This window comes from Lactuca serriola, chromosome 5, assembly GCF_051521515.1.
Source record: "Lactuca serriola cultivar US96UC23 chromosome 5, Lser_US96UC23_V15, whole genome shotgun sequence".
Taxonomy (NCBI): domain Eukaryota; kingdom Viridiplantae; phylum Streptophyta; class Magnoliopsida; order Asterales; family Asteraceae; genus Lactuca; species Lactuca serriola.
Window position 1 is genome coordinate 179,354,677 of NC_136412.1, and position 16,092 is coordinate 179,370,768.

Genomic DNA, 16,092 nt, shown 5'->3' on the forward strand with positions numbered 1-16,092 from the left:
AGAACAAACCCAAAACCATAGGTTGCCTCCTGCAAAAGCTTCTTTTGGGGGAGTCATGAGCCGGACTCCTTCCCGCTTGATGTTGATTCGACATGTGCAAATTTCACAAATTCCCCTTCTTTTTCTTCATTTGGCATGCCTTCCTCAAAGTGCTTTACCCTATGTCCATTAACCTTGAAGGGAGTTCCATCTCTTGATATTAACTTTATGGCCCCATGTGGGAAAATTCATTTAACAATAAATGGCCCATCTCAACGAGTTTGTAATTTCTTGGGAAAAAGCTTTAAACTTGAATTAAAAAGTAGAATCTTTTTCCTTTCTTGAAAATACTTATGTCCTCTCAACCTTGCATCATGCCATTTCTTAGTTTTATCTTTGTAAATTAAAGAGCTAGTGTATGCCTCATATCTCAATTCTTCAAGAGCATTCATTTGCATCAAACGGTTGATATGAAGTTCAGCTAATTCAAAGTTACAAATATTTAAAGCCAAAACGCTTTATATTCAATTTCCACTAGCAACTTGCAATTTTTTTCCATATACCAACCTAGATGGTGTAATACCAATAGGTGTTTTAAAGGCCATACGAAATGCCCATAACACGTCATCAAGCTTCTCCGACGACTTCTTCTTATTACTTCCAACTAAACGCTCCAAAATCCTTTTTAATGTCCAATTTGTAACTTTAGTTTTCCCACTTGTTTCCGGATGGTAGGGCGTTGCAAACCTATGGTGTACATCATATATTTGTACTACCTTTGCTAATTTTTCATTTGCAAAGTGGGTTCCTCAATCACTTATAAGAGCCTTCGGGACACCGAATCATGAAAATAATCTTTTTAGAAAATGAACCACTACTCGAGCATCATTTGTAGGTAATGCTTGTGATTTCGCCCATCTGGATACATAATCAACCGCTACCAATATATATTTATTTCCTCGAGACATCGGGTGTCACACCCCCAAACGGATGGCGGAAACGTCCGGGGGTGGAGGACTTCATGTAGAGTATCACAACAACGAGTATAATAGTGATCAAAGTAAATACAACCATCTTAAATATAATTGAAAAAGTTACACCAAAGTATATGTTTACACGATTCGAATCAATTACATTATGATACAAAATGAACTGTTTGACGATTTATCGTCCCATCCTCAAAACGTGGTTGATTTCCTGTTTCACTGAATTCCTGAGAATACAAGTAGTTTTGAAAAGTGTCAACACAAAGGTTGGTGAGTTCATAAGCTTTTGACAATAAGAGTTTGAAAATCGATCTTTGTACAGAGATGTATGTTACCAAGAAAAATCCAATATTTTCCTTACAAAAGTTATGTGGTCCTAAATACCAGGACCGAAAACGAACAAGTATTTGTCATACTTAAAGATATAAGGTGGTTTCAAATTGGCGTAAAAACCCTTTCTGATTTGAGAAAACTCCCGTAATGAATGGTGTGTAGTCTTAAATACCAAGACTGAAAATATACAACAATATCTGTAATTGATATAAAAAGTGATTTTAAATTGACATAAAAACCCTTTTTGATATGAAGGCGCACAAGTATTTTTCCATACTTAAAGAAATTTCAGTGAGCTAAATCGACATAAATAGCTAATTTAAAGTTAGAACTCGTAAATCTTATGATTTGTTAATACCACATGTGAGCTATCATAACCATACTTGACTTAGACGGCCTCGTAATACAACATTCTTCAGGCGTCGGAACTATTATGACACTTGTCACCTCAGACCTGCCAGTGTGGGTTTGTCAAGCCCAATATAGATCTATACACAACTATCACGTTCTCCCTACAAGAGACTCTGGTTACAATTTACAGGACTTTTTGAATTGGTTACGTTGGAAGTAACCCGAAGCGAATGACTCACAAATTTATTCATTAATAAATTTACGTGAACAAAACTGAAAACCTTTGATAAATAAGTTTGAAAAGTAAATGATACATAAACTATACCTATTATAGTTTATCCAAAACGTTTGTAATGTATAAAAACTCTTTCATGAAAATGCATTAGTGCTATGAATCCATTAACTATGCTTCTTATAGCTTAATATACGTGTTCAAAATGAATGAATAATCTTATCATGAATGACTAAGTTTCAGTTTATGATGATAAACTAACAAGGGAACACATTCAATATTTAGAACTTATTGTTATACACTTTGCTCAACATAATACAAAGTGTTATGAAAGTTATAAGCTGTTAACAAATTTTCAACCTTTCTACACTGTTTTAGAAAAGTCATAGAAAAATCATACGAAGTCGAAAACTAAATCCGTAAATTCTGAGAGTTCCCAAAATGTGTCTAGTTTACTCATAATTTTTATCATGATTTTTAATGACCTCCAACTTGGGTGAAAAGGTCCATAATCACAGACTGGTCCGGTTTGGTGTTTGAAATGACAGACATTTTTGTAAAAATCACCATAAATTTTAGAAAAATGTATGGAGATGTGCAAGTAGTCATTTTAAAGCTAAGAACTGGAACTAATTGCACCTAAAATAGTTTTGAAAACTAAAATGTTTAAGTTGTCCAAAACAGTCCGTGAATGGAGTCCAACTTTTCTGATGAAAGCTGTTAGAAAAGTTTAGTTATGTTCTTGGTGTTTTAACTTGTATTCCCCCCCCCCCCCCCCCCCTAAAAAATTAAGAAAAAATGAAAATGTAGGGGTATGAACTCACCTTGAGTAGTTTCAGTAGATGAGTGTTGAAGAAGTGAAGTGTCCAACTCAAGAACACTTGAAGAATCACTTGAAGATTCGAAGATCTAACAAGAATGTGATGATGTTTGTGTAAGCAATCTATGATTTTGAGTAGGAGGATGTGTAATAATCATAGGAAAGATGATGATACTTACTAAATGAAGGAGAAAAGTCTTGGAGTATGCCTTGAAGTTCTCAAATTTGAGAGAGAAAGATGAGAGAGTTTGGAGTGTGATTCTTGGTGGAAAAATGAGAGAATGAATGAAGTGTGAGGAGAGAGGGTGGATGTTCCAGCTCTAAGAACGTGGGAAATGGCTGGAAATAATGAGAAAGGACTTATGAAGTGACTAGGGATGGGCTGATGGTGAATAGTGACATGGAGTGGGTATGGGAGTGGTTGCTTGTGTAATAGAATAAAAGAAAGTTAACACTCCACCTCTTGTACTTCACCCACTCTTCTTAGATAAGGTTTATCCTTAAAAACGTGATTAATCATTAATTAAGGGGTCTAATATGTTAAAATAAAGTTTTGGGTGAAAATCCTGCGTTAAAATGATGAAAAACGAAGTTAAAATGAACTCGTAGTCGAAAACCGGAAAGAATTGATCTTCCAACGAGGCCTCTCGGATTGGGTCGGAGGTTTGGTCCTCCTGAGGCTAGGCGCGAGGCGAAGCGAAGCGATACAGCAAGAAGAGCAGGCTCGGTCCGAAGCAGTCAGAAGCGAAATAGACCGAAGGCATCATGGAGCGAAATGGACTGAGGCTCGGGTTCGGGTTTTGTGCGAGGTTTGGGCCCGAGAGGACCCTTCTGGTTCGGTTCAGCAGCGTTCGGGTTCGGCTCAGAAAGGTTCGGTCCCTAAGAGGACTTTCGGCCCTAAGAGGGGTTTTGGGTCCTTAAGAGGGGTTTTGGGTCCTTAAGCCTATTTTACTCGTTTTTACCCTGTTTCAAGCCTTTTTTGACCCGGTTAAGGGTTGGGATGGCCCGAATGACTTGAAAAAGTTACGGGAACTTTTGAGAGAGATTTGGGAGAGATTTCACATTCCTGGAGAGATTTCTCATACAAAGAGAGATTTGGGAGAGATTTCACATACTTAGAGAGATTTGGGAGAGATTTCATATTCTTGGAGAGATTTCTCATACAAAGAGAGACTTGGGAGAGATTTCACATACTTAGAGAGATTTGGGAGAGATTCTTGATAAAGAGAGATAGAGTGAAAACGATTGAGAGAGGTTTCGTGTGTGACAATTGTGAGTGTCCGGCTTCGCAATGCAAGGTCCGTAAACCCTGTTAAGCCTTGTTTAAGGATCTTACACACTCCCGATGAGTATGCAACATTGTTTTATCGGTTTGGCTCGCCACTTACTCGCCACTTACCATAGTTTTAGGTTAAGGAGATCTAGATGTACGTACTTTTTGATTTATGATCTCTCATTAGAATAGCGAGTTGTTTAGAGATTACATATCATAAACTCTAGTACCGACGGGCAAATTGAGTCGAACGGTTTGACTTGTTGACTTCAATTGACTTTGACTTGACCGAAAATTGACGGTTGTCACATCGGGAAAGGTCCCATAAAGTCGATCCAGCAAACATCAAATATTTCGTAAACTTATATTGAATTTTGAGGCATCTTGTTTCGGTAGGAAATGTTCCTCGACCTTTGGCATGAATCACATTCTTTGACAAACTGGGTAGCATCTTTAAAATATGTAGGTAGGGTGTTGCAAACCTATGTTGTACACCATATTTTTGTGATACCTTTGCTAATTTTTCATTTGCAAAGTGGGTTCCCCGATTACTTATAAGATCCTTCAGGACACCGAATCATGAAAATAATCTTTTTAGAAAATGAACGACTACTCGAGCATCATTTGTAGGTAATGATTTTGCTTTCGCCCATTTGGATACATAATCGACCGCTACCACTATATATTTATTTCCTTGAGACATCGGGAAAGTTCCCATAAAGTCGATTCCCCAAACATCAAATATTTCATAAACTTATATTGAATTTTGAGGCATCTTGTTTTGGTAGGAACTGTTTCCCGACCTTTGGCATGAATCACATTCTTTGACAGATTGGGTAGCATCTTTAAAAATTGTAGGACAATAAAATTCAGAATCAAAGACCTTCTTAGCTGTGTACTGCGCTCCATGATGTTCTCCGATGGGCCTGTTATGGCAAGGTTTCAAAATATCCAAAATTTCTTTACCGAACACACATCTTCTTATCATTCCATTCGCAAAGCTTCTGAAGAGATACAACTCATCCCAAAAGTAATATGTGACTTCTGAAAATAGTTTCTTCTTTTGTTCGCGAGTCAATTCTTTTGGAAGATAATCACTAGCCAAGAAGTTGACTATATCCGAATAGCAAGGTACCACTCCCACGATTACCATCAAATATTCTTCGAGAAAGTCATCTCCAATCTTGTTCTCTTCCAATTCTTCCAAACCTGGATTTTCTAGTTTTGATAAGTGATCGACATCAACATTCTCAATTCCTTTTTTATCCCTTATTTCTATATCTAATTCTTGTAAAAGTAGCACCATTGTATCAATCTTGGTTTAGCATCTTGTTTAGGAAAAAGATAGCACATATAAAAATACAGAGGAATGAAAAATAAAAAATAAAGCAAAAATAAACAATCATACAAAAAATAAAAGAAAAGGAAAGAAAATGAAAACCCAAAACCACAGGTTGCCTCCTGCAAACGCTTCTTTTTGGGGAGTCATGAGTTGGACTCTTTCCCGCTTTATGTTTATTCGACTTGTGCAAATTTCACAAATTCCCCTTCTTTTTCTTCATTTGGCATGCCTGCCTTAAAGTACTTTACCCTACGTCGATTAACCTTGAAGGGAGTTCCATCTCTTGATATTAACTCTATGGCCCCATGTGGGAAAATTTGTTTCACTATAAATGGCCCATCTCAATGAGTTTGTAATTTCTTAGAAAAGGCTTTAACCTTGAATTAAAATGTAGAATCTTTTTCCCTTCTTGAAAATACTTATGTCCTTGCAACCTTGCATTAGGCCATTTCTTAGTTTTATCTTTGTAAAGTAAAGAGCTAGTGTATGCCTCATATCTCAATTCTTCAAGAGCATTCATTTGCATCAAACGGTTGGTATGAAGTTCAGCTAATTCACAATTACAACTCTTTAAATCCCAAAACGCTTTATATTCAATTTCCACTAGAAACATGCAATTTTTCCATATACCAACCTAGATGGTGTAATACCAACAGGTGTTTCAAAGGCCATATGAAATGCCCATAATACATCATCAAGCATCTCCGACCACTTCTTATTACGTCTAACTGAACGCTACAAAATCCATTTTAATGTCCAATTTGTAACTTTAGTTTGCCCACTTGTTTGCGGATGGTAGGGCGTTGCAAACCTATGGTGTACATCATATATTTGTACTACCTTTGCTAATTTTTCATTTGCAAAGTCGGTTCCTTGATCACTTATAAGAGCCTTCGAGACACCGAATCATGAAAATAATCTTTTTAGAAAATGAACCACTACTCGAGCATCATTTGTAGGTAATGCTTGTGCTTTCGCCCATTTGGATACATAATCGACCGCTACCAATATATATATATATATATATATATATATATATATATATATATATATATATTTATTTATATATTTCCTAGAGACATCATATATTTACTAAACTTGTATTGAATTTTGAGGCATCTTGTTATGGTAGGAAATGTTTCCAACCTTTTGCATGAATCACATTCTTTGACAGATTAGGTATCATCTTTAAAAATTATAGGCTAATAAAATTCAAAATCAAAGACCTTCTTAGCCGTATACTGTGCTCCATGATGTCCTCCGGTGGGCCCGTTATGGCAATGTTTCAAAATATTCAATTTTTTTTACCGAACACACATCTTCTTATCATTCCACCCGCAAAGCTTATGAAGAGATACAACTCATCCCAAAAGTAATACTTGACTTTTGAAAATATTTTATTCTTTTGTTGGCGAGTCAATTCTTTTGGAAGATAGTCACTAGCCAAGAAGTTGACTATATCCGAATACCAAAGTACCGCTACCACGATTACCATCAAATATTCTTCGAGAAAGTCATCTCCAATCTTGTTCTCTTCCAATTCGTCCAAACCTGGATTTTCTAGTCTTCATAAGCGATCGGAAGCTACATCATTAATTCCTTTTTTATCCCTTATTTCTATGTCAAATTCTTGTAAAAGTAGCACCCATCGTATCAATCTTGGTTTAGAATGTTGTTTAGCGAAAAGATAGCCTATATAAAATTTAGAGGAATGAAAAATAAAAAATAAAGCAAAAATAAACAAACATATAGAAAATAAAAGAAAAGGAAAGAAAATGCAAACCCAAAACCACAGGTTGCCTCCTGCAAATGCTTCTTTTTGGGGAGTCATGAGTCGGACTCCTTCCCGCTTTACGTTGATTCGGCTCGTGCAAATTTCACAAATTCCCCTTCTTTTTCTTCATTTGGAACACATTCCTTAACGTGCTTTACCTTATGTCCATTAACCTTGAAGGGAGTTCCATCTCTTGATATTAACTCTATGGCCCCATGTGTGAAAATTCATTTCAAAATAAATGGCCCATCCCAACGAGTTTGTAATTTCCCGGAAAAAAGTTTTCTTGAATTAAAATGTAGAACCTTTTGCCCTTCTTGAAAATCCCTATGTCATTTTAACCTTGCGTCATGCCATTTCTTAGTTTTATCTTTGTAAATTAAAGAGCTAGAGTACGCACAATTTCTCAATTCTTCAAGAGCATTTGTTTGCATCAAACGGTTGGTATGAAGTTCAGCTAATTCAGAATTATAAATCTTCAGAGCCCAAAACGCTTTATATTCGATTTCCACTAACAACTGCCAAAGTTTTCCATATACCAACTTAGATGGTGTAATAACAACAAGTGTTTTAAGTCCATACGAAATGCCAATAATGCATCATCAAGCTTCTCCAACCACTTCTTCTTATTACTTCCAACTAAACGCTCCAAAATTCTTTTTAATGTTAGATTTGTAACTTCAGTTTGCCTACTTTTTTGCGGATGGTAGGGTACTACAAACCTATGGTGTTCACCATATTTTTGTAATACCTCTGCTAATTTTTCAATTGCAAAGTGGGTTCCACGATCACTTATAAGAGCCTTCGGGACACCGAATCATGAAATTAATATTTTTAGAAAATGAACCGCTACTCGAGCATCATTTTTAGGTAATGCATGTGCTTTCTCCCATTTGGATACATAATTGACTGACACCAATATATATTTTTATATCCTCGAGACATCAGGAAAGGTCCCATAAAGTCGATCCCCCAAACATCAAATATTTCATAAACCTTTATTGAATTTTGAGGAATCTTGTTTTGGTAGGAAATGTTTCCTGGCCTTTGGCATGAATCACATGCTTTGACAAAATGTGTAACATCTTTAAAAATTGTAGGCCAACAAAATTCTGAATCAAAGACGTTCTTAGCCGTATACTGTTCTCCATTATGTCCTCTGGTGGGCCCGTTATGGCAATTTTTCAAAATATCCAATTTTTTTTACCGAACAAACGTCTTCTATCATTCCATCCGCACAGCTTATGAAGAGATACAACTCATCCCAATGGTAATACTTGACTTCTGAAAACAATTTCTTCTTTTGTTGGCGAGTCAATTCTTTTGGAAGATAATCACTAGCCAAGAAGTTGACTATATCTGCATAACAAGGTACCTCTCTCACGATTACCATCAAATATTCTTCGAGAGAGTCATCTCCAATCTTGTTCTCTTCCAATTCTTCTAAACACGGATTTTCTAGTCTTGATAAGTGATCGGCAGCTACATTCTCAATTCCTTTTTTATCCCTTATTTTTATGTCAAATTCTTGTAAAAGTATCATCCATCGTATCAATCTTGGTTTAGCAAAAAGATAGCCCATATAAAAATTCAGAGGAATGAAAAATCAAAAATAAACAAACACACAGAAAATAAAAGTAAAGGAATGAAAATGCAAACCCAAACCCATAGGTTGCCTCCTGCAAACACTTCTTTTTGGGTAGTCATGAGTCGGACTCCATCCCGCTTTACGTTGATTCGGCTCGTGCAAATTTCACAAATTCCCTTTCTTTTTCTTCATTTGGCATGCCTTCCTCAAAGTGCTTTACCCTATGTCCGTTAACCTTGAAGGGAGTTCCATCTCTCGATATTAACTCTATGGCCCCATGTGGGAAAATTCTTTTCACAATAAATGGCCTATCCCAACGAGTTTGTAATTTCTCGAGAAAAGGTTTTAAGCTTGAATTAAAAAGTAGAACCTTTTTCCCTTCTTGAAAATCTTTATGTACATTTAACCTTGCGTCATGCCATTTCTTAGTTTTATCTTTGTAAATTAAAGAGCTAGAGTTCGCACAATTTCTCAATTCTTCAAGAGCATTTGTTTGCATCAAACGGTTGGTATGAAGTTCAGCTAATTCAGAATTATAAATCTTCAGAGCCCAAAACGCTTTATATTCGATTTCCACTGACAACTGCCAAAGTTTTCCATATACCAACTTAGATGGTGTAATAACAGCAAGTGTTTTAAGTCCATACGAAATGCCCATAATGCATCATCAAGCTTCTCCAACCACTTCTTCTTATTACTTCCAACTAAACGCTCCAAAATTCTTTTTAATGTTAGATTTGTAACTTCAGTTTGCCTACTTTTTTGCGGATCGTAGGGTACTACAAACCTATGGTGTTCACCATATTTTTGTAATACCTCTGCTAATTTTTCAATTGCAAAGTGGGTTCCCCGATCACTTATAAGAGCCTTTGGGACACCGAATCATGAAATTAATCTTTTTAGAAAATGAACCGCTACTCGAGCATCATTTTTAGGTAATGCATGTGCTTTCTCCCATTTAGATACATAATTTACTGATATCAATATATATTTTTATATCCTCGAGACATCAGGAAAGGTCCCATAAAGTCGATCCCCCAAACATCAAATATTTCATAAACCTTTATTGAATTTTGAGGAATCTTGTTTTGGTAAGAAATTTTCCCGACCTTTGGCGTGAATCACATTCTTTGACAAAATGGGTACCATCTTTAAAAATTGTAGGCTAATAAAATTTGGAATCAAAGACATTCTTAGCCGTATACTGTTATCCATTATGTCCTCTGGTGGGCCCGTTATGGAAGTGTTTCAAAATATCCAAAATTTCTTTTCCGAACAAACGTCTTCTTATCATTCCATCCGCACAGCTTCTGAAGAGATACAACTCATCCCAACGGTAATACTTGACTTCTGAAAACAATTTCTTCTTTTGCTGGTGAGTCAATTCTTTTGGAAGATAATCACTAGCCAAGAAGCTGACTATATCCGCATACCAAGGTACGTCTCTCACGATTACCATGAAATATTCTTTGAGAAAGTCATCTCCAATCTTGTTCTCGTCCAATTCTTCCAAACCTGGATTTTCTAGTCTTGATAAGTGATCGGCAGCTACATTCTCAATTCCTTTTTTATCCCTTATTTCTTTGTTAAATTCTTGTAAAAGTAGCACCCATCATATCAATATTGGTTTAGCATCTTGTTTAGCAAACAGATACTTGAGGCCAGAATGGTCAATAAAATCAATAGTTTTAGATAAAACTAAGTAAGGGCGAAATTTATCAAAAGCATAGACTACAACAAGGAGTTCCTTTTTGGGAGTAGTATAATTCTCTTTAGCCGGATTTAGAGTCTTGCTTGCATAATATATAAGTTGAAATCAACCCTTTATCCAAGAACTGCTCCAACTGCAAAGTCACTTGCATTAACCATAAGTTCAAAAGGAAGGCTCTAATTTGGGGCGATCATGATAGCGGTACTAGTTAATTTCTCTTTCAATAGTTAAAAACCTTCAAGGCATTCTGTGGAGAAATCAAATGTAGCATCTTTCAAAAGAAGTTGGGTTAATGGTCTTGTGATTTTAGAGAAATCCTTGATGAATCGACGGTAAAATCCTGCATGGCCTAGAAAACTTCTCACCCCTTTTACATTTATTGGAGGTGGCAACTTGGCTATAGTGTGTGTGGTCCACCCCTATACTTAATTTTGATACTTTGTGTCCTAATAAAATTCATTCTTTGACCATAAAGTGACATTTTCCCAATTTAAAACCAAGTTGGTATTTTCACATCTTGCAAGCATTAGATCAAGGTTAGACATGAAATCTTCAAAAGTGGAGCCAAAAACCAACAAATCGTCCATGAAAACCTCCATAAAATTTTCAATCATGTCGTGGTAGATGGCCATCATGCACCTTTGGAATGTGGCTGGTGTGTTGCATAATCCAAATGACATTCGTCTATATGCAAAAGTCCCACTTGGTCAAGTGAACGTGGTTTTTTCTTGGTCTTGAGGATCGATAGAAATTTGAAAGTATCCTAAAAAACCATCTAAAAAGCAGCAACAGAGATGATCGTATAACTTTTTGAGCATTTTATCAATAAATGGTAAAGGGAAATGATCTTTGCATGTGGCATCATTTAGCTTATGATAATCAATGCACACTTGTCAACCAGTTACCGTTCTTATTGGAATGAGTTCATTTTCTTCGTGAGTGAGTACCGTCATTCCTCTTTTTTTTTTACTTACCACATGCACCGGACTCACCCATTGGTTATTGGATATTTAATAAATGATACCAACATCGAAGAGTTTGACTACCTCCTTATTCACTACTTCTTGCATTTTCGGTTTTAGTCTTCTTTGGCGTTGCACCACTGGCTTAGCCCCTTCTTCAAGATTGATTTTATGTGAACAATATGTGTGACTAATTCCTTTGATGTCGGTAATCTTCCATTCTATGACATTTTGTCGTTTCTTGAGTACCTCCACTAGGCTTTTGTTTTCATGTTTATCTAGATCAGTTGCTATGATGACCCATTTTTGTTGATCTTCTTCCAAAAATGCTTACTCCAGATGTTCGGGCAAAGCTTTCAACTCAATTTTAGGTATTTGATCAGCCACCACGATGTGGGCCTCCTTCCAAATTGTGTTGTTGTAATATTTATTGTCTGGTCATGAAAAATTAGATGACCACGTCGTGGTGTTAGTTCCACGTCGTGGTGTTTCTTCAGCCTTTTTTTTTCAATTCGTTGTACTCGCTCTCTTTCATTAGTTTCTCTAACTCTTGTATATCAAGTTCAACATCAAAATCTCCTTCTTTTATTACAATATATCCCTCAGTTTCTTTTTCTTTCCAACAACCAAGCTCCGTATCTAGTAACTAATTAAACACATCAATTGCGAAAGCCATATCATCACTTATCCTTGAGTGTTGGATTGCTCTATTAACTCCAAAAGTGACCGATTTCAAAGAGTGAGTTTGGAATCTTTAATATTAACTAAGGTTTGGGTGGTGCTCAAGAAGGGCCTTCCAAGAATGTGACAACCCGAAATTTCCATTCTGAACAAACAATATCACTTCAATAGAAGTTATAGCAGTCACAACAAATTTTCAGACTTTTCCGTATAAGTTTGAATAATTCAGGGTTTACACTTCAGGAGATATCAGGAGAGTGGATGCACTAGGATTTTGTGCAACACTGTTATTCCAATACTCTATGATATTAGAGTTCATTCCGGGAATAAAATATTTTCTGCCAAAAATCTCAGGACTATAAATAGAAATCTGAACCATATTCGTTGATTAGTTACATTTCTAACTAGAGAAAAGCCATTTTCTCTCTCACGGATCTTCGGGTTTTCATCCCAATTCGTGAGTGCCTCTCTCTAGTAGTGTTATATAGCTCTTAATGTGTTTATAACATAGATATCATAGCTGCACAACTAGATTTAGGAGTTTACTCCCCAAGGTGTTCTTGGGCAGTAAACTCCCAAAACAATGCCTAGCCTTTCCCCCGTGATATGTTACTACCTTAGTCTTGTATATAGGTGTAATTGAGACAAGAAAACAACAAAGAAACACCCAAGTTTAGGTGTTCACGGCCCAAGAAGATCTTGGACCGTGAACTCCAAAAACATGGACCAAAGTGTGCTTTTAATGCACCTAAAGCCTTGGACTATCACATAGAATTACTTCCACTTAAATCAAGGACTCTAACACATCAAAAACCCCTCTTTTTTTGAGAGATTACGGCCCTAATAAGGCTCTTGGGCTGTAAACATGAAAGAAGGGCACCAAAGTGTGCCTAAGGCCTTCATTTGCTTTAGGTAAAAGTCTAGAACCTATCCTACATGTGCATGAGACTTGAAAGCATCAAAAACACCCTTCCATAAGAGTTTACGACAATAAACTCAAATGGAATTGGCTTTGGGGCCGTAAACTTCTCAAAGGAGGTTATTAGTGTCCTAAACCCTTCCAAGAATTAACCCACCAAGTTGGAATGCTTCTAGGGATCATTTAGAACCTCAAAACAAGAAAGGACATTAAGCCTAGGAGTTTACGGCGGTAAACTCAAGAGTTTACGACCTTAAACTCCTTGCGTGGGGTTATATGGAGAGTAAACTCAAATATGGGGTCCTTTGGAACCCTAAACCCAAGTGCCTTGTCCCACAACAACTTAGATGCAATCCTTAGGGCTTATAACACTTATATAAAGTGGTAATTGTGTTCTAGAATGTCTTAACATTTTCAATTAGTAATCTAAGACTAATTGGTTACATATATGTGTGATTATATGTTCATTAGGATCATAGTGTGTGTACAAGTCCTCACTTGACACCTAACAACCTGTTGGGGTGCAAAGTTATTCATTCATGACTTTGTAAATGTTTGACTTGTGTAGACCCACTTGCATGTGGAGTATTTGCCTTTTGACTCATGAGAGATAGAGAGTGAGGGAGAGACATGTAAACACCTCTATAAATAGTGGGTTTGTCCACTTATAGAGGTGTGCTTGAGAGATGTAGAAGTGAGTGTGTAAGTGTGTGTTAATTATGTAGTCTAGATCTTGATCATTTTTGTGTAACACCATATACATTCAATATATCTCTTAAACACCCAAATCACCATGTTCAGTTGTGCAAGCCTTAATTCCACATGCCAAACCATGTTCTTTATCACTACAATTGGTACCAGAGCTTGGTTTTCACGATCAACGTGACTTTTGAAGAACGATTCTCGGTTTGGCAATTTTTGTCGCAATTTGGAACAATTTTGGTGAGTCTCTCTCTATGATCTCTCGTAATATTTGGATTTGTGCTTTGCGTTCTTGTTTTTTGATCGTTTTGATTCATTGGATCTAATTCGTTTCAAACCTCATTGTTGATCCAATCAAGTTTTTTCATAGATCAAATTCAAATAAATACCAAAATCATATTAGATCCATGTTTGTTTTTAAAGCCCAAAGCAAATCTTAAACGTGTTATTGTTCATCTTTCGTGATCCAAAATTTCGATATTACTATTCATGATTGAAGTGATCCCAAATGATTACTATTCATCTAATCCAATTTTTGAGCCCAACAATTCATTAAAATCCATTCGATATTATTCATTGGTAAGACGTCTTCATCTTGTGCATATATGAGTTGTACATTGATATTCCAAATGATTATCTGTTGTTCATCGTTCTTGAGTGCCGATTTCTTGTTATGGTTTCAAAATAATCGATTAATGCTTGTTTTGAAATCTGAATCGATTTCGTGTAAGATTGTCGATCTTAAAATTGATTTTGTTCTTGATCTTGAGTTCCGATTTCAATTCTTTGTTCGATTTTGTGTAATATTGTTTTTGATTTTGATTGTTGAAAATCGACAATAAAGTTTGATTTTGGATTCGATTATTTGATTGGATTTCGATCTCTATGCTTCGAGTTAATTTTGAATTCTATTTGGAGATTATCGACTGAAGAACAAATGAATCAAATGGTCAAACAAAAGTCAAAATAGAATTCCTGTTGTGTTTGATTCAATCTGATGTTGTTGTTTGTATCTTCGAATCATTTTAATGGCTTGAGTTGAAGAACCGATTACAAAATCCAATGATATTGCTTGAAATCCAGAAATTGTTTTGTTATGTTGAAAGTCAAAATCGATTTTGGAGATTCTTAAAATTGGAATCGATGATTGATGATTAAAGATTTGGAGATTGAAATCGGTTTTTGTTTTGGATCGTTAACTGAAATCAAAAGCTTGATTTTGATTTCAATGATCGTATTTGGGCTGATGTTGACGAACTGGACAGTGATGTAGATTTTGGTTGTAATCTTGGGAAAGATCGACAAACAGATGAGTTTTGATTTTGGATTCGCAATTGGGTTGATGATTGAGGGACGATTCGTGAAGAAGAATGCGAAGTCAAGAAGGACTGGGAAATTGATGTTTGCAAAAGAATGAAAACTCGATTTTGGAGTTGTTGACGTTGATTTTGCAAAAGTATCTCAATAAAGTTCGCATCTGGATCTTCATTGGATTCGCATTTGAAATTTTGGGTTCGCATTTGAGAATGTGATATTCGCATTTGGTTACAGAGATACTTGGGTTCGCATATAAAATCAAATTCGCATTTGGGTTTCAAACATGAGTTCGCATTTTGTTCAATTTTGGAGTTAAGATGCGAAGTATTTTCTTATCCATGGTTCGCATATCTGGAAGTTGTTCATTCGCATTTGGTTCATTTGATTAATTGAGTGAAAGATGCGAAGGGTGAGTGAAAGATGCGAAGGGTGTGCGAAGCATTCCTGTTAATCGTTCAATGAAGAAGAAAACAAATATGTTCGCATTTGGTCCCTGCTCTTTTCAAGAAATAATATAAGTGGTCCAACTTCGCAAATGGGGTCATAAAATGATGAAATTGCAGAATTTTCAAATCTGGTCCCTGCTGTTTGTGCGAATTTACACATTCTACCCAGTTTCGCAAATGGGAGTTTGTTTCGCATATTTGGCTGTTTTGGGCGCAATGGGTCACTGCAGAATTTTGAAATTGAAAATTTCTACCCATTTTTGAGAAATTTTGTCAAAGGCGATCCGTGAACGACAATAAAAATTGAATATTTTTTGGGTTTTCCGGATTGAAGCATAATGTTTATGCCACATGTTAAAGGGGGAGTTTTGACATGAAAAATTCCGAATAGAGCACGTTCTTTTTCCTTGGAGTTTTATAATCAAATTTCGATTATAAAAAGGGGGAGAAGTTTTATATGGAAATTCGAACTTGAATTTTTCATATTACGCGGATTTGAAGACCGAAGTGATCTTGAAGTTTTGAAGCCTACAAGATGATGCAATTGGAAGTTCGGAAGTGATGTATTCGAAATGGGTTTGGTTTATTGAAGATTTTTGGGGTGTGTTTTTATGCACAACTTTGGGTGATTATTTGGAGTTTGGAATACTCTTGATCATTCGTTGCTGCTCGGTTT

The 16,092-nt window shown here is 36.0% G+C and overlaps 2 protein-coding genes across 2 annotated transcripts; both read right to left on the bottom strand.

Moving 5' to 3' along the window:
• Nucleotides 1–251: 251 nt before the first annotated feature.
• LOC145049990 (uncharacterized) lies at nt 252–5,280 on the bottom strand. Its single transcript, XM_078998317.1, has 3 exons — nt 4,778–5,280; nt 563–726; nt 252–460 (listed from the first exon to the last, which is right to left on the bottom strand). Exons 1-3 carry the CDS (start codon nt 5,278–5,280, stop codon nt 252–254), a joined length of 876 nt encoding a protein of 291 aa, XP_078854443.1.
• Nucleotides 5,281–8,817: 3,537 nt separating this feature from the next.
• On the bottom strand, nt 8,818–9,336 carry LOC145049992 (uncharacterized). The gene has a single exon (XM_078998318.1). It carries the CDS (start codon nt 9,334–9,336, stop codon nt 8,818–8,820), a length of 519 nt encoding a protein of 172 aa, XP_078854444.1.
• Between the last annotated feature and the right edge of the window lie 6,756 nt (nt 9,337–16,092).

What these genes read in the sequence shown, in the direction of transcription:
- LOC145049990 (XM_078998317.1), bottom strand. Translation starts at nt 5,280, where the DNA reads ATGGTGCTACTTTTACAAGAATTAGATATAGAAATAAGGGATAAAAAA. An exon ending in GAATGTGATTCATGCCAAAG is followed by an intron (nt 727 to 4,777) that starts GTCGGGAAACAG and finishes TGTACACCATAG; the next exon opens with GTTTGCAACGCCCTACCATC. An exon ending in GGCCTTTAAAACACCTATTG is followed by an intron (nt 461 to 562) that starts GTATTACACCAT and finishes ACTTTGAATTAG; the next exon opens with CTGAACTTCATATCAACCGT.
- LOC145049992 (XM_078998318.1), bottom strand. Translation starts at nt 9,336, where the DNA reads ATGGGCATTTCGTATGGACTTAAAACACTTGCTGTTATTACACCATCT.